Raw genomic sequence first — 24,426 nt, 5'->3', positions numbered from 1 at the left:
TGGACGATACTGCGATTGCGGTAGTTTATTAGTGGCAGTTATCAAGAAAAGTTAAAAGAAGAAGAAGTAGGAAAATCCATAAGTTAGAGGAGTCAGTAAGGACTTCTACACAGAATAGACATTGATTACAGAGATACATATCAGTATAACAGAGACACTACGTTAATGGAACGTACGTCACAATTTAGATGCAAAATAAAAGCGCTAAATAACGGTAAACAAGGTACACAAGAGGAAGAATCTCTGAAGGTTGCAATACGAGTTCGACCGTACAGTGTACGAGAAGTATCTGAGGGACCGCAGTCGTGCATTTCCGTGAACACCGCAACAGCAACAGTGACAATTAGAGGAGTTAACCAGCGAGACAGCATCAAAATAGACAACAAGTCCTTTCAATTCGATAATGTTTTCTGGTCCCTTGAAACCCCTGATGAATCTGGTGGGCGTCCTGTTGGGCAGCCGGAGGTGTACGAGGCGATAGGACGGCCGCTTGTGCGACACGCGTTCAATGGATTCAACTCGTGTCTATTTGCATACGGGCAGACCGGGAGTGGGAAGACGTACACGATGATGGGCGGTGATACAACAGCGCTTGGCGGTGTGGACGCCGGCGTAACGCCACGACTGTGTTTGGAGCTTTTTCAGACGCGTGACCGCATTGAGTCGGAGGGCCACTCGAAGTGGACGGTGGAGGTTGGATACATCGAGGTGTACAATGAACGCGTGTCTGACCTGCTTGCGAAACGCAAGAAGGGCTCAAAGGAGGAGGTGTTTGTGGAGGTGCGTGAACACCCGACGAGGGGTGTGTTTATTGAGGGCCAGCGGCTCCGCGAGGTGTCGTGCCTGGATGATGTTGTTGAGCTTATTGAAGCAGGAAACCGCGTGCGCCACACAGCGGCTACCAAGATGAATGACCGCAGCAGCCGGAGCCACGCGATTTTCATGCTAATGCTGCGCGAAGAGCGGTCGATGGTGACTGCAACGGGGCAGACGATCACGACGGCTGGCAAGAACAGCCGGATGAATCTTGTAGACCTCGCGGGGTCGGAGCGCGTTGCACAGTCTGAGGTTGTTGGACAGCAGTTTAGCGAGGCACGGTATATCAACCTCTCGCTGACAACGCTTGGGCGTGTGATCGACATGCTGGCCGATATGGCAAAGAATGCGGACAGCCAGTGGTCGATGCCACCGTACCGTGAGTCGAAGCTGACGTTTATTCTGAAGGATTCGCTTGGTGGCAATTCGAAGACATTCATGATTGCGACGATCAGCCCGAGCGTGATGAACTATGAAGAGACACTGAGCACACTGCGCTATGCGTCCCGGGCGCGTGACATTGTCAACGTGGCGAAGGTGAACGAGGACCCACGTGCACGGCGCATCCGCGAGTTGGAAGAGCAGATGGAACAGATGCGGCAGGAGATTCAGGGCAAAGACCCTGCGTATGTGGCGGAACTGGAGGAGAAGCTTGTGCTCCTGGAAGCGGAGGCCCAGAAGCGTGCTGCGGACCTGCAGGCCCTGGAGAAGGAGCGCGAGAAGAACGAGATCCGTGAGAAGATGCTGCGTGCGACGGAGGCAGAGCGCCAAGAGTTGCTAGGAAAGGCGAGTGACCTTGAGCGGCAGGTGAATGAGTCGCGCCGGCAAGCGGAGTACTATGAGCAGATGAACCAGCGGCTGAAGGAGGAGCACGCCCAGCGTGAACGTGAGCTCTTGGAGCAGGTGCGGAGGCGTGAGGCTGAGATGGAGAGCGTTCGGCGGCGGAAGGATGCTGAGGTGGTTAGCGGGCAGGAGCAACTGCGCAAGACGATGCAGGATCTTGAGCGTGAGCGGACCCAGCGTGAGGATGCGTTGCGGACATTGTGTGAGCAGCAGGCCCAGCTGAGTGCGGCATTAAACGACTCGCGGCAATCAGAAGAGCAGCGTGCCGAGTTGCAGCGTCAGAACGTGGAGCTCTCGAAGCGTATGCGGCAGCTTGAGTCGGAACGCGAGGCACAGCAACGCTTATTGTACGACCTGGAGCGGTTCCGCGACGAGCGTGACGCCCTAGAGCAGGCTGTGGCATTGTTACGCACCGAATTGGAGGAGATGGAGACACGTCACAAGAAGACGGCATACTACCAGGAGTCGGTGTTGGACCTGTGGATTGAGTGGGTAAACGGGCTAGTGGGGCGACTCGGTGTGGAGCATGAAAGGGAGCTGAACCAGAACGCACAGACCTACGCGGACGATCGTGCCATGGCAAAGTGCAGATGGGATGCTGAGCTAAAAGAGCAATATGCCGCACTTTCTAGTGCCCACGAAGCAATGGCAGACCTGCAGCAGCGACTAGATCAAGCAACAGCTATTCAGCAGCACCTGCGCGATGCGCTTGATGCCCTTAAACGAGAAAACAAGGAACTGGCTGAACAGCAACAGGCGATGGAGCGGGCGAAGGCAGAGGTGGAGCGCAGCCTGGAGTCGATGACCGCCGAGCGCGACGGTCTGCAGCAGCGACTGGCATCGACGTCCGACGAGCTTTCCGGGCAGCTGCGCGAGATGGAGCAGGCGAAGGCAGAGGTGGAGCGCAGCCTGGAGTCGATGACCGCCGAGCGCGACGGTCTGCAGCAGCGACTGGCATCGACGTCCGACGAGCTTTCCGGGCAGCTGCGCGAGATGGAGCAGGCGAAGGCAGAGGTGGAGCGCAGCCTGGAGTCGATGACTGCCGAGCGCGACGGTCTGCAGCAGCGACTGGCATCGACGTCCGACGAGCTTTCCGGGCAGCTGCGCGAGATGGAGCAGGCGAAGGCAGAGGTGGAGCGCAGCCTGGAGTCGATGACCGCCGAGCGCGACGGTCTGCAGCAGCGACTGGCATCGACGTCCGACGAGCTTTCCGGGCAGCTGCGCGAGATGGAGCAGGCGAAGACAGAGGTGGAGCGCAGCCTGGAGTCGATGACTGCCGAGCGCGACGGTCTGCAGCAGCGACTGGCATCGACGTCCGACGAGCTTTCCGGGCAGCTGCGCGAGATGGAGCAGGCGAAGGCAGAGGTGGAGCGCAGCCTGGAGTCGATGACCGCCGAGCGCGACGGTCTGCAGCAGCGACTGGCATCGACGTCCGACGAGCTTTCCGGGCAGCTGCGCGAGATGGAGCAGGCGAAGACAGAGGTGGAGCGCAGCCTGGAGTCGATGACCGCCGAGCGCGACGGTCTGCAGCAGCGACTGGCATCGACGTCCGACGAGCTTTCCGGGCAGCTGCGCGAGATGGAGCAGGCGAAGGCAGAGGTGGAGCGCAGCCTGGAGTCGATGACTGCCGAGCGCGACGGTCTGCAGCAGCGACTGGCATCGACGTCCGACGAGCTTTCCGGGCAGCTGCGCGAGATGGAGCAGGCGAAGGCAGAGGTGGAGCGCAGCCTGGAGTCGATGACCGCCGAGCGCGACGGTCTGCAGCAGCGACTGGCATCGACGTCCGACGAGCTTTCCGGGCAGCTGCGCGAGATGGAGCAGGCGAAGGCAGAGGTGGAGCGCAGCCTGGAGTCGATGACTGCCGAGCGCGACGGTCTGCAGCAGCGACTGGCATCGACGTCCGACGAGCTTTCCGGGCAGCTGCGCGAGATGGAGCAGGCGAAGGCAGAGGTGGAGAGCAGCCTGGAGTCGATGACCGCCGAGCGCGACGGTCTGCAGCAGCGACTGGCATCGACGTCCGACGAGCTTTCCGGGCAGCTGCGCGAGATGGAGCAGGCGAAGGCAGAGGTGGAGCGCAGCCTGGAGTCGATGACCGCCGAGCGCGACGGTCTGCAGCAGCGACTGGCATCGACGTCCGACGAGCTTTCCGGGCAGCTGCGCGAGATGGAGCAGGCGAAGACAGAGGTGGAGCGCAGCCTGGAGTCGATGACCGCCGAGCGCGACGGTCTGCAGCAGCGACTGGCATCGACGTCCGACGAGCTTTCCGGGCAGCTGCGCGAGATGGAGCAGGCGAAGGCAGAGGTGGAGCGCAGCCTGGAGTCGATGACTGCCGAGCGCGACGGTCTGCAGCAGCGACTGGCATCGACGTCCGACGAGCTTTCCGGGCAGCTGCGCGAGATGGAGCAGGCGAAGGCAGAGGTGGAGCGCAGCCTGGAGTCGATGACCGCCGAGCGCGACGGTCTGCAGCAGCGACTGGCATCGACGTCCGACGAGCTTTCCGGGCAGCTGCGCGAGATGGAGCAGGCGAAGACAGAGGTGGAGCGCAGCCTGGAGTCGATGACCGCCGAGCGCGACGGTCTGCAGCAGCGACTGGCATCGACGTCCGACGAGCTTTCCGGGCAGCTGCGCGAGATGGAGCAGGCGAAGGCAGAGGTGGAGCGCAGCCTGGAGTCGATGACTGCCGAGCGCGACGGTCTGCAGCAGCGACTGGCATCGACGTCCGACGAGCTTTCCGGGCAGCTGCGCGAGATGGAGCAGGCGAAGACAGAGGTGGAGCGCAGCCTGGAGTCGATGACTGCCGAGCGCGACGGTCTGCAGCAGCGACTGGCATCGACGTCCGACGAGCTTTCCGGGCAGCTGCGCGAGATGGAGCAGGCGAAGACAGAGGTGGAGCGCAGCCTGGAGTCGATGACCGCCGAGCGCGACGGTCTGCAGCAGCGACTGGCATCGACGTCCGACGAGCTTTCCGGGCAGCTGCGCGAGATGGAGCAGGCGAAGACAGAGGTGGAGCGCAGCCTGGAGTCGATAACTGCCGAGCGCGACGGTCTGCAGCAGCGACTGGCATCGACGTCCGACGAGCTTTCCGGGCAGCTGCGCGAGATGGAGCAGGCGAAGGCAGAGGTGGAGCGCAGCCTGGAGTCGATGACTGCCGAGCGCGACGGTCTGCAGCAGCGACTGGCATCGACGTCCGACGAGCTTTCCGGGCAGCTGCGCGAGATGGAGCAGGCGAAGGCAGAGGTGGAGCGCAGCCTGGAGTCGATGACTGCCGAGCGCGACGGTCTGCAGCAGCGACTGGCATCGACATCCGACGAGCTTTCCGGGCAGCTGCGCGAGATGGAGCAGGCGAAGACAGAGGTGGAGCGCAGCCTGGAGTCGATGACCGCCGAGCGCGACGGTCTGCAGCAGCGACTGGCATCGACGTCCGACGAGCTTTCCGGGCAGCTGCGCGAGATGGAGCAGGCGAAGACAGAGGTGGAGCGCAGCCTGGAGTCGATGACCGCCGAGCGCGACGGTCTGCAGCAGCGACTGGCATCGACGTCCGACGAGCTTTCCGGGCAGCTGCGCGAGATGGAGCAGGCGAAGGCAGAGGTGGAGCGCAGCCTGGAGTCGATGACCGCCGAGCGCGACGGTCTGCAGCAGCGACTGGCATCGACGTCCGACGAGCTTTCCGGGCAGCTGCGCGAGATGGAGCAGGCGAAGACAGAGGTGGAGCGCAGCCTGGAGTCGATGACTGCCGAGCGCGACGGTCTGCAGCAGCGACTGGCATCGACGTCCGACGAGCTTTCCGGGCAGCTGCGCGAGATGGAGCAGGCGAAGGCAGAGGTGGAGCGCAGCCTGGAGTCGATGACTGCCGAGCGCGACGGTCTGCAGCAGCGACTGGCATCGACGTCCGACGAGCTTTCCGGGCAGCTGCGCGAGATGGAGCAGGCGAAGGCAGAGGTGGAGCGCAGCCTGGAGTCGATGACTGCCGAGCGCGACGGTCTGCAGCAGCGACTGGCATCGACGTCCGACGAGCTGTGTGAGCTGAAGGGTGAGAATGAGTCTCTTTCTGTGAAGCTGCAGCAATGTTTGGTGGAGTATGAAGCAGCGAATGTTCGTCTAAATTTATGGAGGTCTAATGGTATGTTGAATAACTCTTTTTCCGCTGTGTTAGACTATCCTTTGACGCGGTCGGTGGTTAACGGTAAGAAATGAGGGTTTTTTATCTTAGTGTGGTAGGTGTTTTTCTTTTGTGGCTTGGGTAATTCTTAGTATCCTCTTTCTTTATGTTTACTGGTTTCGTTGTTGTACAATTTACGTTTTTTCTTTTTGTGTGTGGTTATTATTGTTTTTTTTTTTTTTTTTGGTGGGGTGGGTGGTGAGTGGCGTTAGTTATATATGTTTCTCTTGTTTCTGTTATCTTGTCCCTCTTAGTGTTTTTTTCAGAACTTTTTTACAGAATTTTTCTTTGTTGATAATATATGTATTTATTTATGGATTTTTGGTTGCTTTTTTCTTCTGGAACTAGCTTTAACTTTCGGTAGTTCATTATATATTTAAAGCTCCTCTTTCCCTTTTTTATTGTTTGTGTAGCTCTTAAGGCATTTTTCTGGTTTTGTTACATGTTGCGTCCATTCGTAGTGATGTAGTTGTGCTTTTTCTCTTGTCTTTGCGAGGTGGTCTTCTTTTCCGAATAGAAGAAAGTTCTAAACTTAGAAGAAACTAACGCTTTTTTGTATCTCTTGTGGTAAAGTAAGATGTCCTTTTTTTCTCGTGGTGTGATAACACGGTGAGGCTGATCTGGAGTGGTTGATTAAAGGTCGTTATGTCAGACTGTTTTTTTTGTTGTTCTTTTGTTTTTCTTAGTTTTTCTTCTATATTTTTGTTGCTTTTTTGTTACGGTGGTGTTTCTCTCCCGTAGGCTTACTTTAAATTTTGAGTTTTTTTTTTTCTTTGCAGTTGTGCAGTTTTATGAATAATGTGAATTAGCTTGTAGGTCTGTATTGTAGGTTATAAGTACTTGAAGGGGGAGTTGTTGGATTGGTGAAAGGACGGATATTTGCACGAGCAAACGTGCATTTTATTCTGTGTAATACTGTACGGGTTGCAACTTGTAGGCTTTGGTAGAGAAACAGTGTTCATGGTCACGATTTTACAGGAAAACAAGGAAAAAAGCAATGCTGTGTTATATCTATATATATGTTTTTTTGCATTTGATGTTGGATCTTTTGTTTTTTCTCGTTTAATTTTTTTTTGTTTCTACATTCGTCTTGTGTTTGTTTTATTTTGCTTTTTTTCTATATTTTCTCCACATCTTGGCATTATTGCAAATAGAGACATTGCAGTGCTGTGAGAGCAGGGGATTGGGAAAGAAAACTTTAACTCAGATTGACAAACACAGAAGGCAGTGCCTTAAAGCAAGGGGGAAATACCAGCAGTTGCGCAAAACAAATTATTTGTGTTCATTGCTGAAGTAATATATTGTTTAATTAAATTTGTAGACTAAAAAAATATCTTCACGAAGTTAGTTAAAAGGGAAAACAAACGTGTAGGCAGCTTTGCTTTTTTAGCGCAACAAAGAAAAAGATACAAAAGAAATAAAAAAAAATACAACACAACTGCGACACCAAGAGTAGATCATATAGTTCGGAATATCATTTATTTATTCATTCACTAAAGAAAAAATAAGAAAAAGAAAAAATAGGTTGGTGGTTCTTGTACATCATTTTTTTTTTTTTAGATTAATTAAAGGAAGAGTAGAAGTAAAGGTGCTATTGTAGTTGTGCTCGATATCATTTTCAATTAGATTCACATAAAGAGAAAAAAAAGAGTTAGATTTCAAGCTCTATATATAGGCACAAGAAGCGTTACAGGGCAGGAAGTCATACCTAAAACCTCAACAAAAAAGAAAAACAACACTTTTTTCTTGTATTGCTGACACAGGGAGGACTGCGGTGCAAGGCGAAGTACTGAGAGCAAGGAAAAAGCCCAAATCTCTACTGCCAGCTCAAGAAGGCACACACAAAAAAAAAAAAAAACACACACACACACACACCAAAAGGCGAATCGATGAGCCAAAGGCCAAAGTCAAGGAGTCCACCTCCAAAGGAGGTACCGGCAGCCCCAAGCGTAGCCGGAGATGATGATAAGACAAACGTAGAGTCAGAGAGCGTAAAGGTCGCTGTGCGTGTGAGACCTTTCTCTGTGAGGGAAGACAACTCGTCGTTAACCAGTATAGTAGCAATGAACGTGAAAAACAAGGTGGTGACTGTTGCAAATCCGAATTCTAAAGAGATGAACTCCACATCAGGAAAAAAGTCCTTTCAATTCGATAATGTTTTCTGGTCCCTTGAAACCCCTGATGAATCTGGTGGGCGTCCTGTTGGGCAGCCGGAGGTGTACGAGGCGATAGGACGGCCGCTTGTGCGACACGCGTTCAATGGATTCAACTCGTGCCTATTTGCATACGGGCAGACCGGGAGTGGGAAGACGTACACGATGATGGGCGGTGATACAACAGCGCTTGGCGGTGTGGACGCCGGCGTAACGCCACGACTGTGTTTGGAGCTTTTTCAGACGCGTGACCGCATTGAGTCGGAGGGCCACTCGAAGTGGACGGTGGAGGTTGGATACATCGAGGTGTACAATGAACGCGTGTCTGACCTGCTTGCGAAACGCAAGAAGGGCTCAAAGGAGGAGGTGTTTGTGGAGGTGCGTGAACACCCGACGAGGGGTGTGTTTATTGAGGGCCAGCGGCTCCGCGAGGTGTCGTGCCTGGATGATGTTGTTGAGCTTATTGAAGCAGGAAACCGCGTGCGCCACACAGCGGCTACCAAGATGAATGACCGCAGCAGCCGGAGCCACGCGATTTTCATGCTAATGCTGCGCGAAGAGCGGTCGATGGTGACTGCAACGGGGCAGACGATCACGACGGCTGGCAAGAACAGCCGGATGAATCTTGTAGACCTCGCGGGGTCGGAGCGCGTTGCACAGTCTGAGGTTGTTGGACAGCAGTTTAGCGAGGCACGGTATATCAACCTCTCGCTGACAACGCTTGGGCGTGTGATCGACATGCTGGCCGATATGGCAAAGAATGCGGACAGCCAGTGGTCGATGCCACCGTACCGTGAGTCGAAGCTGACGTTTATTCTGAAGGATTCACTTGGTGGCAATTCGAAGACATTCATGATTGCGACGATCAGCCCGAGCGTGATGAACTATGAAGAGACACTGAGCACACTGCGCTATGCGTCCCGGGCGCGTGACATTGTCAACGTGGCGAAGGTGAACGAGGACCCACGTGCACGGCGCATCCGCGAGTTGGAAGAGCAGATGGAACAGATGCGGCAGGAGATTCAGGGCAAAGACCCTGCGTATGTGGCGGAACTGGAGGAGAAGCTTGTGCTCCTGGAAGCGGAGGCCCAGAAGCGTGCTGCGGACCTGCAGGCCCTGGAGAAGGAGCGCGAGAAGAACGAGATCCGTGAGAAGATGCTGCGTGCGACGGAGGCAGAGCGCCAAGAGTTGCTAGGAAAGGCGAGTGACCTTGAGCGGCAGGTGAATGAGTCGCGCCGGCAGGCTGCTCTTTTGTCCGATAATAATGCTAGGTTGTTACGTGAACATGAAGAGAAAGAGCGGATGATGATGCAAAAGCTTCGTGAGCGCGAGGTTTCCTTAGAGAACCACCAGGAAGAATGGCGAAGTGCCTTGGAGTTGGAACGGGCTTCTGTTTGTCGTCTGCGTTGTACTGCTGAGTTGTATCGTGTTCAATTGGAAGAAATGGAGAATCGATATGAAACGTCTATCGAGTATATGATGGGTGCGTTGAATTTCAACTTTTTGTTCCGAGTGAGTGGGTCGGATCAACAGATGAAGCACCAAGAGGCACAGCGACAGAAGGCCATTGAAGATCAATTGCGGGAGAGTGGAGAGGAGGTGGTTCGTCGCCAGCGTGAGTGGGATTCGGCAATGGAGAATTTAAGAAAGGAGAAAGATTCCACGGTTGAGAAATTACAGAAACTGAAGGATAATCAAAGGGATACACTGGTAAGTCTTGAGTCTCTTCAAAAAGAAAAGGATTTAATTGCAGAGCAACTTGCTGCTGAAAGTCAGAGATGCGAAGAACTTGGTGCCAAGCTTAATGCTTCAGAGGCAATTCATAAAGAGCTTGAAGCGGCAAACCATACACTAGAGAAATTATTGAAGGCCACTAGAGAGGACGCGCAAGCCGTAGAAGTACGGCTTAAGGAAGCGACGGTAGAACGTGAAGCTTTAAGTGAGAATTTGGAATCTCTGAATGATACGAAAAATAAATTACAGCAATTGTATGACGACGTCGAAGTTAAACTTGGTGAACTACAACGAAAGTTTGACGCACCTCTTGTGACCACACATCATTCTAAAAAGTTTGACGGGGACGAGTGGGACTTGGTTCTTCACGGTCGTAGTAATGAACTGCAGTCTGTTTTTCTGAATGACATTAGCAAAGCATGTAAGTTGCCGTCTGATGCCGTAACAAACGTTCAATTTTCGTTGGGAAGTCTCTTGTCTACTTTTGATGTGACCCACGCCGATTATATAACAAAAGAAGATATTGACAAAAATATCCAACAACACAACTTCGATCTTATGCAGAAACTTTATCAAGATAGGTATGGTGAAAAAAAAGGACTCGACAGAGCTAACGACACCATTAAGCAACTGGAGGCTAAACTGGACGCAAAGAAAAAAGAAGAAAATGAAACCAACGAAAACATTCTTTCTCTAAACAAGAAAGCAGAATCTCTTCAAGAACAGCTAAGTAACGCCGAACAGAACAACTTGGACATTAAGAATGAGCTTGATAAAGTAAAGCAGAAATATTTCAGCACAGAGGAAAGGTTGAATCAAGAACTTTCGGCAAAAAAAAGCCTTGAGGGTGAGCTTCAAAATGTGCAAAACTCAGAACAAAAGCTCCAACAAAGGTTAGAGGAAGCAAATAGTGAAAATAACGAAATATCACAGAAGCTCGATGCTGCTAAAGCAGAATTAAATTCGCAAGATAAATCAATAACAAACCTCAAGGATAACCTCGACAACCTCGCCGAGAACCTACGTAGGACCGAAGAGGCGAAAAAAGATGTAGAACTAAAAATTGACTTCCTGATTGGTGAACGGGATGAGATAGTACAAAATCTCCGCTCAACCGAAGAAGCAAAGGCCGAGGTTGAGAAGAACCTTGAGGCTGTGACGGGTGAGCGTGATGAGCTTGCGGAGAACCTGCGTGCTGCAGAGGATGCCAAGGCCGAGGTGGAGAAGAACCTTGAGGCTGTGACGGGTGAGCGTGATGAGCTTGCGGAGAACCTGCGTGCTGCAGAGGATGCCAAGGCTGAGGTTGAGAAGAACCTTGAGGCTGTGACGGGTGAGCGTGATGAGCTTGCGGAGAACCTGCGTGCCTCGGAGGATGCCAAGGCCGAGGTTGAGAAGAACCTTGAGGCTGTGACGGGTGAGCGTGATGAGCTTGCGGAGAACCTGCGTGCTGCAGAGGATGCCAAGGCCGAGGTGGAGAAGAACCTTGAGGCTGTGACGGGTGAGCGTGATGAGCTTGCGGAGAACCTGCGTGCCTCGGAGGATGCCAAGGCCGAGGTTGAGAAGAACCTTGAGGCTGTGACGGGTGAGCGTGATGAGCTTGCGGAGAACCTGCGTGCCTCGGAGGATGCCAAGGCCGAGGTTGAGAAGAACCTTGAGGCTGTGACGGGTGAGCGTGATGAGCTTGCGGAGAACCTGCGTGCTGCAGAGGATGCCAAGGCCGAGGTTGAGAAGAACCTTGAGGCTGTGACGGGTGAGCGTGATGAGCTTGCGGAGAACCTGCGTGCTGCAGAGGATGCCAAGGCCGAGGTGGAGAAGAACCTTGAGGCTGTGACGGGTGAGCGTGATGAGCTTGCGGAGAACCTGCGTGCTGCAGAGGATGCCAAGGCCGAGGTGGAGAAGAACCTTGAGGCTGTGACGGGTGAGCGTGATGAGCTTGCGGAGAACCTGCGTGCTGCAGAGGATGCCAAGGCCGAGGTGGAGAAGAACCTTGAGGCTGTGACGGGTGAGCGTGATGAGCTTGCGGAGAACCTGCGTGCTGCAGAGGATGCCAAGGCTGAGGTTGAGAAGAACCTTGAGGCTGTGACGGGTGAGCGTGATGAGCTTGCGGAGAACCTGCGTGCTGCAGAGGATGCCAAGGCCGAGGTTGAGAAGAACCTTGAGGCTGTGACGGGTGAGCGTGATGAGCTTGCGGAGAACCTGCGTGCCTCGGAGGATGCCAAGGCCGAGGTGGAGAAGAACCTTGAGGCTGTGACGGGTGAGCGTGATGAGCTTGCGGAGAACCTGCGTGCCTCGGAGGATGCCAAGGCCGAGGTTGAGAAGAACCTTGAGGCTGTGACGGGTGAGCGTGATGAGCTTGCGGAGAACCTGCGTGCTGCAGAGGATGCCAAGGCCGAGGTGGAGAAGAACCTTGAGGCTGTGACGGGTGAGCGTGATGAGCTTGCGGAGAACCTGCGTGCCTCGGAGGATGCCAAGGCCGAGGTTGAGAAGAACCTTGAGGCTGTGACGGGTGAGCGTGATGAGCTTGCGGAGAACCTGCGTGCTGCAGAGGATGCCAAGGCCGAGGTTGAGAAGAACCTTGAGGCTGTGACGGGTGAGCGTGATGAGCTTGCGGAGAACCTGCGTGCTGCAGAGGATGCCAAGGCCGAGGTTGAGAAGAACCTTGAGGCTGTGACGGGTGAGCGTGATGAGCTTGCGGAGAACCTGCGTGCCTCGGAGGATGCCAAGGCCGAGGTGGAGAAGAACCTTGAGGCTGTGACGGGTGAGCGTGATGAGCTTGCGGAGAACCTGCGTGCCTCGGAGGATGCCAAGGCCGAGGTGGAGAAGAACCTTGAGGCTGTGACGGGTGAGCGTGATGAGCTTGCGGAGAATCTGCGTGCTGCAGAGGATGCCAAGGCCGAGGTTGAGAAGAACCTTGAGGCTGTGACGGGTGAGCGTGATGAGCTTGCGGAGAACCTGCGTGCTGCAGAGGATGCCAAGGCCGAGGTGGAGAAGAACCTTGAGGCTGTGACGGGTGAGCGTGATGAGCTTGCGGAGAACCTGCGTGCTGCAGAGGATGCCAAGGCCGAGGTTGAGAAGAACCTTGAGGCTGTGACGGGTGAGCGTGATGAGCTTGCGGAGAACCTGCGTGCTGCAGAGGATGCCAAGGCCGAGGTTGAGAAGAACCTTGAGGCTGTGACGGGTGAGCGTGATGAGCTTGCGGAGAACCTGCGTGCCTCGGAGGATGCCAAGGCCGAGGTTGAGAAGAACCTTGAGGCTGTGACGGGTGAGCGTGATGAGCTTGCGGAGAACCTGCGTGCTGCAGAGGATGCCAAGGCCGAGGTTGAGAAGAACCTTGAGGCTGTGACGGGTGAGCGTGATGAGCTTGCGGAGAACCTGCGTGCCTCGGAGGATGCCAAGGCCGAGGTGGAGAAGAACCTCGAGCGTAGGGTGAGCGTATGAGCTTGCGGAGACCCTGCGTGCCCGGGAGGATGCCAAGGCCGAGGTTGAGAAGAACCTTGAGGCTGTGACGGGTGAGCGTGATGAGCTTGCGGAGAACCTGCGTGCCTCGGAGGATGCCAAGGCCGAGGTTGAGAAGAACCTTGAGGCTGTGACGGGTGAGCGTGATGAGCTTGCGGAGAACCTGCGTGCTGCAGAGGATGCCAAGGCCGAGGTTGAGAAGAACCTTGAGGCTGTGACGGGTGAGCGTGATGAGCTTGCGGAGAACCTGCGTGCCTCGGAGGATGCCAAGGCCGAGGTTGAGAAGAACCTTGAGGCTGTGACGGGTGAGCGTGATGAGCTTGCGGAGAACCTGCGTGCTGCAGAGGATGCCAAGGCCGAGGTTGAGAAGAACCTTGAGGCTGTGACGGGTGAGCGTGATGAGCTTGCGGAGAACCTGCGTGCCTCGGAGGATGCCAAGGCCGAGGTGGAGAAGAACCTTGAGGCTGTGACGGGTGAGCGTGATGAGCTTGCGGAGAACCTGCGTGCCTCGGAGGATGCCAAGGCCGAGGTTGAGAAGAACCTTGAGGCTGTGACGGGTGAGCGTGATGAGCTTGCGGAGAACCTGCGTGCCTCGGAGGATGCCAAGGCCGAGGTGGAGAAGAACCTTGAGGCTGTGACGGGTGAGCGTGATGAGCTTGCGGAGAACCTGCGTGCCTCGGAGGATGCCAAGGCCGAGGTTGAGAAGAACCTTGAGGCTGTGACGGGTGAGCGTGATGAGCTTGCGGAGAACCTGCGTGCCTCGGAGGATGCCAAGGCCGAGGTTGAGAAGAACCTTGAGGCTGTGACGGGTGAGCGTGATGAGCTTGCGGAGAACCTGCGTGCTGCAGAGGATGCCAAGGCCGAGGTTGAGAAGAACCTTGAGGCTGTGACGGGTGAGCGTGATGAGCTTGCGGAGAACCTGCGTGCTGCAGAGGATGCCAAGGCCGAGGTGGAGAAGAACCTTGAGGCTGTGACGGGTGAGCGTGATGAGCTTGCGGAGAACCTGCGTGCCTCGGAGGATGCCAAGGCCGAGGTTGAGAAGAACCTTGAGGCTGTGACGGGTGAGCGTGATGAGCTTGCGGAGAACCTGCGTGCTGCAGAGGATGCCAAGGCCGAGGTTGAGAAGAACCTTGAGGCTGTGACGGGTGAGCGTGATGAGCTTGCGGAGAACCTGCGTGCCTCGGAGGATGCCAAGGCCGAGGTGGAGAAGAACCTTGAGGCTGTGACGGGTGAGCGTGATGAGCTTGCGGAGAACCTGCGTGCCTCGGAGGATGCCAAGGCCGAGGTTGAGAAGAACCTTGAGGCTGTGACGGGTGAGCGTGATGAGCTTGCGGAGAACCTGCGTGCTGCAGAGGATGCCAAGGCCGAGGTTGAGAAGAACCTTGAGGCTGTGACGGGTGAGCGTGATGAGCTTGCGGAGAACCTGCGTGCCTCGGAGGATGCCAAGGCCGAGGTTGAGAAGAACCTTGAGGCTGTGACGGGTGAGCGTGATGAGCTTGCGGAGAACCTGCGTGCTGCAGAGGATGCCAAGGCCGAGGTTGAGAAGAACCTTGAGGCTGTGACGGGTGAGCGTGATGAGCTTGCGGAGAACCTGCGTGCCTCGGAGGATGCCAAGGCCGAGGTGGAGAAGAACCTTGAGGCTGTGACGGGTGAGCGTGATGAGCTTGCGGAGAACCTGCGTGCCTCGGAGGATGCCAAGGCCGAGGTTGAGAAGAACCTTGAGGCTGTGACGGGTGAGCGTGATGAGCTTGCGGAGAACCTGCGTGCCTCGGAGGATGCCAAGGCCGAGGTGGAGAAGAACCTTGAGGCTGTGACGGGTGAGCGTGATGAGCTTGCGGAGAACCTGCGTGCCTCGGAGGATGCCAAGGCCGAGGTTGAGAAGAACCTTGAGGCTGTGACGGGTGAGCGTGATGAGCTTGCGGAGAACCTGCGTGCCTCGGAGGATGCCAAGGCCGAGGTTGAGAAGAACCTTGAGGCTGTGACGGGTGAGCGTGATGAGCTTGCGGAGAACCTGCGTGCTGCAGAGGATGCCAAGGCCGAGGTTGAGAAGAACCTTGAGGCTGTGACGGGTGAGCGTGATGAGCTTGCGGAGAACCTGCGTGCTGCAGAGGATGCCAAGGCCGAGGTTGAGAAGAACCTTGAGGCTGTGACGGGTGAGCGTGATGAGCTTGCGGAGAACCTGCGTGCCTCGGAGGATGCCAAGGCCGAGGTGGAGAAGAACCTTGAGGCTGTGACGGGTGAGCGTGATGAGCTTGCGGAGAACCTGCGTGCCTCGGAGGATGCCAAGGCCGAGGTGGAGAAGAACCTTGAGGCTGTGACGGGTGAGCGTGATGAGCTTGCGGAGAATCTGCGTGCTGCAGAGGATGCCAAGGCCGAGGTTGAGAAGAACCTTGAGGCTGTGACGGGTGAGCGTGATGAGCTTGCGGAGAACCTGCGTGCTGCAGAGGATGCCAAGGCCGAGGTGGAGAAGAACCTTGAGGCTGTGACGGGTGAGCGTGATGAGCTTGCGGAGAACCTGCGTGCTGCAGAGGATGCCAAGGCCGAGGTTGAGAAGAACCTTGAGGCTGTGACGGGTGAGCGTGATGAGCTTGCGGAGAACCTGCGTGCTGCAGAGGATGCCAAGGCCGAGGTTGAGAAGAACCTTGAGGCTGTGACGGGTGAGCGTGATGAGCTTGCGGAGAACCTGCGTGCCTCGGAGGATGCCAAGGCCGAGGTTGAGAAGAACCTTGAGGCTGTGACGGGTGAGCGTGATGAGCTTGCGGAGAACCTGCGTGCTGCAGAGGATGCCAAGGCCGAGGTTGAGAAGAACCTTGAGGCTGTGACGGGTGAGCGTGATGAGCTTGCGGAGAACCTGCGTGCCTCGGAGGATGCCAAGGCCGAGGTGGAGAAGAACCTTGAGGCTGTGACGGGTGAGCGTGATGAGCTTGCGGAGAACCTGCGTGCCTCGGAGGATGCCAAGGCCGAGGTTGAGAAGAACCTTGAGGCTGTGACGGGTGAGCGTGATGAGCTTGCGGAGAACCTGCGTGCTGCAGAGGATGCCAAGGCCGAGGTTGAGAAGAACCTTGAGGCTGTGACGGGTGAGCGTGATGAGCTTGCGGAGAACCTGCGTGCCTCGGAGGATGCCAAGGCCGAGGTTGAGAAGAACCTTGAGGCTGTGACGGGTGAGCGTGATGAGCTTGCGGAGAACCTGCGTGCTGCAGAGGATGCCAAGGCCGAGGTTGAGAAGAACCTTGAGGCTGTGACGGGTGAGCGTGATGAGCTTGCGGAGAACCTGCGTGCCTCGGAGGATGCCAAGGCCGAGGTGGAGAAGAACCTTGAGGCTGTGACGGGTGAGCGTGATGAGCTTGCGGAGAACCTGCGTGCCTCGGAGGATGCCAAGGCCGAGGTTGAGAAGAACCTTGAGGCTGTGACGGGTGAGCGTGATGAGCTTGCGGAGAACCTGCGTGCCTCGGAGGATGCCAAGGCCGAGGTGGAGAAGAACCTTGAGGCTGTGACGGGTGAGCGTGATGAGCTTGCGGAGAACCTGCGTGCCTCGGAGGATGCCAAGGCCGAGGTTGAGAAGAACCTTGAGGCTGTGACGGGTGAGCGTGATGAGCTTGCGGAGAACCTGCGTGCCTCGGAGGATGCCAAGGCCGAGGTTGAGAAGAACCTTGAGGCTGTGACGGGTGAGCGTGATGAGCTTGCGGAGAACCTGCGTGCTGCAGAGGATGCCAAGGCCGAGGTTGAGAAGAACCTTGAGGCTGTGACGGGTGAGCGTGATGAGCTTGCGGAGAACCTGCGTGCTGCAGAGGATGCCAAGGCCGAGGTGGAGAAGAACCTTGAGGCTGTGACGGGTGAGCGTGATGAGCTTGCGGAGAACCTGCGTGCCTCGGAGGATGCCAAGGCCGAGGTTGAGAAGAACCTTGAGGCTGTGACGGGTGAGCGTGATGAGCTTGCGGAGAACCTGCGTGCTGCAGAGGATGCCAAGGCCGAGGTTGAGAAGAACCTTGAGGCTGTGACGGGTGAGCGTGATGAGCTTGCGGAGAACCTGCGTGCCTCGGAGGATGCCAAGGCCGAGGTGGAGAAGAACCTTGAGGCTGTGACGGGTGAGCGTGATGAGCTTGCGGAGAACCTGCGTGCCTCGGAGGATGCCAAGGCCGAGGTTGAGAAGAACCTTGAGGCTGTGACGGGTGAGCGTGATGAGCTTGCGGAGAACCTGCGTGCTGCAGAGGATGCCAAGGCCGAGGTTGAGAAGAACCTTGAGGCTGTGACGGGTGAGCGTGATGAGCTTGCGGAGAACCTGCGTGCCTCGGAGGATGCCAAGGCCGAGGTTGAGAAGAACCTTGAGGCTGTGACGGGTGAGCGTGATGAGCTTGCGGAGAACCTGCGTGCTGCAGAGGATGCCAAGGCCGAGGTTGAGAAGAACCTTGAGGCTGTGACGGGTGAGCGTGATGAGCTTGCGGAGAACCTGCGTGCCTCGGAGGATGCCAAGGCCGAGGTGGAGAAGAACCTTGAGGCTGTGACGGGTGAGCGTGATGAGCTTGCGGAGAACCTGCGTGCCTCGGAGGATGCCAAGGCCGAGGTTGAGAAGAACCTTGAGGCTGTGACGGGTGAGCGTGATGAGCTTGCGGAGAACCTGCGTGCCTCGGAGGATGCCAAGGCCGAGGTGGAGAAGAACCTTGAGGCTGTGACGGGTGAGCGTGATGAGCTTGCGGAGAACCTGCGTGCCTCGGAGGATGCCAAGGCCGAGGTTGAGAAGAACCTTGAGGCTGTGACGGGTGAGCGTGATGAGCTTGCGGAGAACCTGCGTGCCTCGGAGGATGCCAAGGCCGAGGTGGAGAAGAACCTTGAGGCTGTGACGGGTGAGCGTGATGAGCTTGCGGAGAACCTGCGTGCCTCGGAGGATGCCAAGGCCGAGGTGGAGAAGAACCTTGAGGCTGTGACGGGTGAGCGTGATGAGCTTGCGGAGAACCTGCGTGCCTCGGAGGATGCCAAGGCCGAGGTTGAGAAGAACCTTGAGGCTGTGACGGGTGAGCGTGATGAGCTTGCGGAGAACCTGCGTGCCTCGGAGGATGCCAAGGCCGAGGTGGAGAAGAACCTTGAGGCTGTGACGGGTGAGCGTGATGAGCTTGCGGAGAACCTGCGTGCCTCGGAGGATGCCAAGGCCGAGGTGGAGAAGAACCTTGAGGCTGTGACGGGTGAGCGTGATGAGCTTGCGGAGAACCTGCGTGCCTCGGAGGATGCCAAGGCCGAGGTGGAGAAGAACCTTGAGGCTGTGACGGGTGAGCGTGATGAGCTTGCGGAGAACCTGCGTGCCTCGGAGGATGCCAAGGCCGAGGTTGAGAAGAACCTTGAGGCTGTGACGGGTGAGCGTGATGAGCTTGCGGAGAACCTGCGTGCCTCGGAGGATGCCAAGGCCGAGGTGGAGAAGAACCTTGAGGCTGTGACGGGTGAGCGTGATGAGCTTGCGGAGAATCTGCATGCTGCAGAGGATGCCAAGGCCGAGGTTGAGAAGAACCTTGAGGCTGTGACGGGTGAGCGTGATGAGCTTGCGGAGAACCTGCGTGCCTCGGAGGATGCCAAGGCCGAGGTTGAGAAGAACCTTGAGGCTGTGACGGGTGAGCGTGATGAGCTTGCGGAGAACCTGCGTGCCTCGGAGGATGCCAAGGCCGAGGTTGAGAAGAACCTTGAGGCTGTGACGGGTGAGCGTGATGAGCTTGCGGAGAACCTGCGTGCCTCGGAGGATGCCAAGGCCGAGGTTGAGAAGAACCTTGAGGCTGTGACGGGTGAGCGTGATGAGCTTGCGGAGAACCTGCGTGCTGCAGAGGATGCCAAGGCCGAGGTGGAGAAGAACCTTGAGGCTGTGACGGGTGAGCGTGATGAGCTTGCGGAGAACCTGCGTGCTGCAGAGGATGCCAAGGCCGAGGTGGAGAAGAACCTTGAGGCTGTGACGGGTGAGCGTGATGAGCTTGCGGAGAACCTGCGTGCTGCAGAGGATGCCAAGGCCGAGGTTGAGAAGAACCTTGAGGCTGTGACGGGTGAGCGTGATGAGCTTGCGGAGAACCTGCGTGCTGCAGAGGATGCCAAGGCCGAGGTGGAGAAGAACCTTGAGGCTGTGACGGGTGAGCGTGATGAGCTTGCGGAGAACCTGCGTGCTGCAGAGGATGCCAAGGCCGAGGTGGAGAAGAACCTTGAGGCTGTGACGGGTGAGCGTGATGAGCTTGCGGAGAACCTGCGTGCTGCAGAGGATGCCAAGGCCGAGGTTGAGAAGAACCTTGAGGCTGTGACGGGTGAGCGTGATGAGCTTGCGGAGAACCTGCGTGCCTCGGAGGATGCCAAGGCCGAGGTTGAGAAGAACCTTGAGGCTGTGACGGGTGAGCGTGATGAGCTTGCGGAGAACCTGCGTGCCTCGGAGGATGCCAAGGCCGAGGTTGAGAAGAACCTTGAGGCTGTGACGGGTGAGCGTGATGAGCTTGCGGAGAATCTGCATGCTGCAGAGGATGCCAAGGCCGAGGTTGAGAAGAACCTTGAGGCTGTGACGGGTGAGCGTGATGAGCTTGCGGAGAACCTGCGTGCCTCGGAGGATGCCAAGGCCGAGGTTGAGAAGAACCTTGAGGCTGTGACGGGTGAGCGTGATGAGCTTGCGGAGAACCTGCGTGCCTCGGAGGATGCCAAGGCCGAGGTTGAGAAGAACCTTGAGGCTGTGACGGGTGAGCGTGATGAGCTTGCGGAGAACCTGCGTGCCTCGGAGGATGCCAAGGCCGAGGTGGAGAAGAACCTTGAGGCTGTGACGGGTGAGCGTGATGAGCTTGCGGAGAACCTGCGTGCCTCGGAGGATGCCAAGGCCGAGGTTGAGAAGAACCTTGAGGCTGTGACGGGTGAGCGTGATGAGCTTGCGGAGAACCTGCGTGCCTCGGAGGATGCCAAGGCCGAGGTGGAGAAGAACCTTGAGGCTGTGACGGGTGAGCGTGATGAGCTTGCGGAGAACCTGCGTGCCTCGGAGGATGCCAAGGCCGAGGTTGAGAAGAACCTTGAGGCTGTGACGGGTGAGCGTGATGAGCTTGCGGAGAACCTGCGTGCCTCGGAGGATGCCAAGGCCGAGGTGGAGAAGAACCTTGAGGCTGTGACGGGTGAGCGTGATGAGCTTGCGGAGAATCTGCATGCTGCAGAGGATGCCAAGGCCGAGGTTGAGAAGAACCTTGAGGCTGTGACGGGTGAGCGTGATGAGCTTGCGGAGAACCTGCGTGCCTCGGAGGATGCCAAGGCCGAGGTTGAGAAGAACCTTGAGGCTGTGACGGGTGAGCGTGATGAGCTTGCGGAGAACCTGCGTGCCTCGGAGGATGCCAAGGCCGAGGTTGAGAAGAACCTTGAGGCTGTGACGGGTGAGCGTGATGAGCTTGCGGAGAACCTGCGTGCCTCGGAGGATGCCAAGGCCGAGGTTGAGAAGAACCTTGAGGCTGTGACGGGTGAGCGTGATGAGCTTGCGGAGAACCTGCGTGCTGCAGAGGATGCCAAGGCCGAGGTGGAGAAGAACCTTGAGGCTGTGACGGGTGAGCGTGATGAGCTTGCGGAGAACCTGCGTGCTGCAGAGGATGCCAAGGCCGAGGTGGAGAAGAACCTTGAGGCTGTGACGGGTGAGCGTGATGAGCTTGCGGAGAACCTGCGTGCTGCAGAGGATGCCAAGGCCGAGGTGGAGAAGAACCTTGAGGCTGTGACGGGTGAGCGTGATGAGCTTGCGGAGAACCTGCGTGCTGCAGAGGATGCCAAGGCCGAGGTTGAGAAGAACCTTGAGGCTGTGACGGGTGAGCGTGATGAGCTTGCGGAGAACCTGCGTGCTGCAGAGGATGCCAAGGCCGAGGTGGAGAAGAACCTTGAGGCTGTGACGGGTGAGCGTGATGAGCTTGCGGAGAACCTGCGTGCTGCAGAGGATGCCAAGGCCGAGGTTGAGAAGAACCTTGAGGCTGTGACGGGTGAGCGTGATGAGCTTGCGGAGAACCTGCGTGCCTCGGAGGATGCCAAGGCCGAGGTGGAGAAGAACCTTGAGGCTGTGACGGGTGAGCGTGATGAGCTTGCGGAGAATCTGCGTGCTGCAGAGGATGCCAAGGCCGAGGTTGAGAAGAACCTTGAGGCTGTGACGGGTGAGCGTGATGAGCTTGCGGAGAACCTGCGTGCCTCGGAGGATGCCAAGGCCGAGGTTGAGAAGAACCTTGAGGCTGTGACGGGTGAGCGTGATGAGCTTGCGGAGAACCTGCGTGCCTCGGAGGATGCCAAGGCCGAGGTTGAGAAGAACCTTGAGGCTGTGACGGGTGAGCGTGATGAGCTTGCGGAGAACCTGCGTGCCTCGGAGGATGCCAAGGCCGAGGTTGAGAAGAACCTTGAGGCTGTGACGGGTGAGCGTGATGAGCTTGCGGAGAACCTGCGTGCCTCGGAGGATGCCAAGGCCGAGGTGGAGAAGAACCTTGAGGCTGTGACGGGTGAGCGTGATGAGCTTGCGGAGAACCTGCGTGCCTCGGAGGATGCCAAGGCCGAGGTGGAGAAGAACCTTGAGGCTGTGACGGGTGAGCGTGATGAGCTTGCGGAGAACCTGCGTGCCTCGGAGGATGCCAAGGCCGAGGTTGAGAAGAACCTTGAGGCTGTGACGGGTGAGCGTGATGAGCTTGCGGAGAACCTGCGTGCCTCGGAGGATGCCAAGGCCGAGGTTGAGAAGAACCTTGAGGCTGTGACGGGTGAGCGTGATGAGCTTGCGGAGAACCTGCGTGCCTCGGAGGATGCCAAGGCCGAGGTTGAGAAGAACCTTGAGGCTGTGACGGGTGAGCGTGATGAGCTTGCGGAGAACCTGCGTGCCTCGGAGGATGCCAAGGCCGAGGTTGAGAAGAACCTTGAGGCTGTGACGGGTGAGCGTGATGAGCTTGCGGAGAATCTGCGTGCTGCAGAGGATGCCAAGGCCGAGGTTGAGAAGAACCTTGAGGCTGTGACGGGTGAGCGTGATGAGCTTGCGGAGAACCTGCGTGCCTCGGAGGATGCCAAGGCCGAGGTTGAGAAGAACCTTGAGGCTGTGACGGGTGAGCGTGATGAGCTTGCGGAGAACCTGCGTGCCTCGGAGGATGCCAAGGCCGAGGTGGAGAAGAACCTTGAGGCTGTGACGGGTGAGCGTGATGAGCTTGCGGAGAACCTGCGTGCCTCGGAGGATGCCAAGGCCGAGGTGGAGAAGAACCTTGAGGCTGTGACGGGTGAGCGTGATGAGCTTGCGGAGAACCTGCGTGCCTCGGAGGATGCCAAGGCCGAGGTGGAGAAGAACCTTGAGGCTGTGACGGGTGAGCGTGATGAGCTTGCGGAGAACCTGCGTGCCTCGGAGGATGCCAAGGCCGAGGTGGAGAAGAACCTTGAGGCTGTGACGGGTGAGCGTGATGAGCTTGCGGAGAACCTGCGTGCCTCGGAGGATGCCAAGGCCGAGGTTGAGAAGAACCTTGAGGCTGTGACGGGTGAGCGTGATGAGCTTGCGGAGAACCTGCGTGCCTCGGAGGATGCCAAGGCCGAGGTTGAGAAGAACCTTGAGGCTGTGACGGGTGAGCGTGATGAGCTTGCGGAGAACCTGCGTGCCTCGGAGGATGCCAAGGCCGAGGTTGAGAAGAACCTTGAGGCTGTGACGGGTGAGCGTGATGAGCTTGCGGAGAACCTGCGTGCTGCAGAGGATGCCAAGGCCGAGGTGGAGAAGAACCTTGAGGCTGTGACGGGTGAGCGTGATGAGCTTGCGGAGAACCTGCGTGCCTCGGAGGATGCCAAGGCCGAGGTGGAGAAGAACCTTGAGGCTGTGACGGGTGAGCGTGATGAGCTTGCGGAGAACCTGCGTGCTGCAGAGGATGCCAAGGCCGAGGTTGAGAAGAACCTTGAGGCTGTGACGGGTGAGCGTGATGAGCTTGCGGAGAACCTGCGTGCCTCGGAGGATGCCAAGGCCGAGGTTGAGAAGAACCTTGAGGCTGTGACGGGTGAGCGTGATGAGCTTGCGGAGAACCTGCGTGCTGCAGAGGATGCCAAGGCCGAGGTGGAGAAGAACCTTGAGGCTGTGACGGGTGAGCGTGATGAGCTTGCGGAGAACCTGCGTGCTGCAGAGGATGCCAAGGCCGAGGTGGAGAAGAACCTTGAGGCTGTGACGGGTGAGCGTGATGAGCTTGCGGAGAACCTGCGTGCCTCGGAGGATGCCAAGGCCGAGGTTGAGAAGAACCTTGAGGCTGTGACGGGTGAGCGTGATGAGCTTGCGGAGAACCTGCGTGCCTCGGAGGATGCCAAGGCCGAGGTTGAGAAGAACCTTGAGGCTGTGACGGGTGAGCGTGATGAGCTTGCGGAGAACCTGCGTGCCTCGGAGGATGCCAAGGCCGAGGTGGAGAAGAACCTTGAGGCTGTGACGGGTGAGCGTGATGAGCTTGCGGAGAACCTGCGTGCCTCGGAGGATGCCAAGGCCGAGGTGGAGAAGAACCTTGAGGCTGTGACGGGTGAGCGTGATGAGCTTGCGGAGAACCTGCGTGCTGCAGAGGATGCCAAGGCCGAGGTGGAGAAGAACCTTGAGGCTGTGACGGGTGAGCGTGATGAGCTTGCGGAGAACCTGCGTGCTGCAGAGGATGCCAAGGCCGAGGTGGAGAAGAATAGGGATGTTATTCTTAAGGAGTTGAGGTGTGAACGGGACGAAGCTGTGCGTATGAGAGAGGCTGAGTTGGATGCCGCACGATCTCGTCTTTATGATGCTGAGTCAAAGTGTTGTGTTCTGGATTGTAAGGTATCGCGGTTGGAGAAGGACAAGACTAAGTTGAAAAGTGCATATACAGATGTTTTGCGCGAGAATAAAGAAAATGCTGTCCGTCTTCGTGTTAGACATGATTTGTTTGGTGGGAGAGATGAATCTTCTAATGCTAATACTACGAAGTTTTCGTTGACGGAGAAATTATTGGCTTCAAGGGCTGTTTCTGGGAAGGAAAATGGTAATTTGTAGCCTTCTGTTGCTGTGATGCATTTTTTTTTTATGTTCTTTTTTTTTTGTACGTGGTTATGTTTTGCATGGTATCCGAAAAGGTCTTTATTTTTTTTTTGTGTTTTATTAGAATTTTTTTTTGAGGTAGAATTTAGTATTTTTTTTTTTTGCGCAATGTACTGGTTAGAACTTTTGCTTTTATTGTTTGTATTTTTTTTTATGGTTTTTATATTTTCCTTCTGATTCGGTTTTTTTCTTCGTTGTGGATTGTGTTGTGCTCCTTTTTTTTCTTTTCATGAGTAACTGCGGCTTTTTTTCTTTTT

The 24,426-nt window shown here is 56.6% G+C and overlaps 2 protein-coding genes across 2 annotated transcripts; both read left to right on the top strand.

Annotated features, from left to right (window-relative positions):
* Positions 1 to 165: 165 nt before the first annotated feature.
* LSM04_005392 (Kinesin motor domain) lies at positions 166 to 5,853 on the top strand (the record flags this gene model as incomplete). The annotated part of the gene is made up of 1 exon (XM_067330192.1): positions 166 to 5,853. The coding sequence occupies one exon, from the start codon at positions 166 to 168 to the stop codon at positions 5,851 to 5,853; it is 5,688 nt and encodes a 1,895-aa protein (XP_067191476.1).
* Positions 5,854 to 7,707: 1,854 nt separating this feature from the next.
* LSM04_003428 (Kinesin motor domain) lies at positions 7,708 to 24,124 on the top strand (the record flags this gene model as incomplete). The annotated part of the gene is made up of 2 exons (XM_067330190.1): positions 7,708 to 13,107; positions 13,154 to 24,124. 2 exons carry the CDS (start codon positions 7,708 to 7,710, stop codon positions 24,122 to 24,124), a joined length of 16,371 nt encoding a protein of 5,456 aa, XP_067191437.1.
* Positions 24,125 to 24,426: the final 302 nt, after the last annotated feature.

Source organism: Trypanosoma melophagium (assembly GCF_022059095.1).
Source record: "Trypanosoma melophagium isolate St. Kilda chromosome Unknown ctg23segment0, whole genome shotgun sequence".
NCBI lineage: Eukaryota > Euglenozoa > Kinetoplastea > Trypanosomatida > Trypanosomatidae > Trypanosoma > Trypanosoma melophagium.
This window is presented reverse-complemented; position numbering and strand designations above follow the sequence as displayed.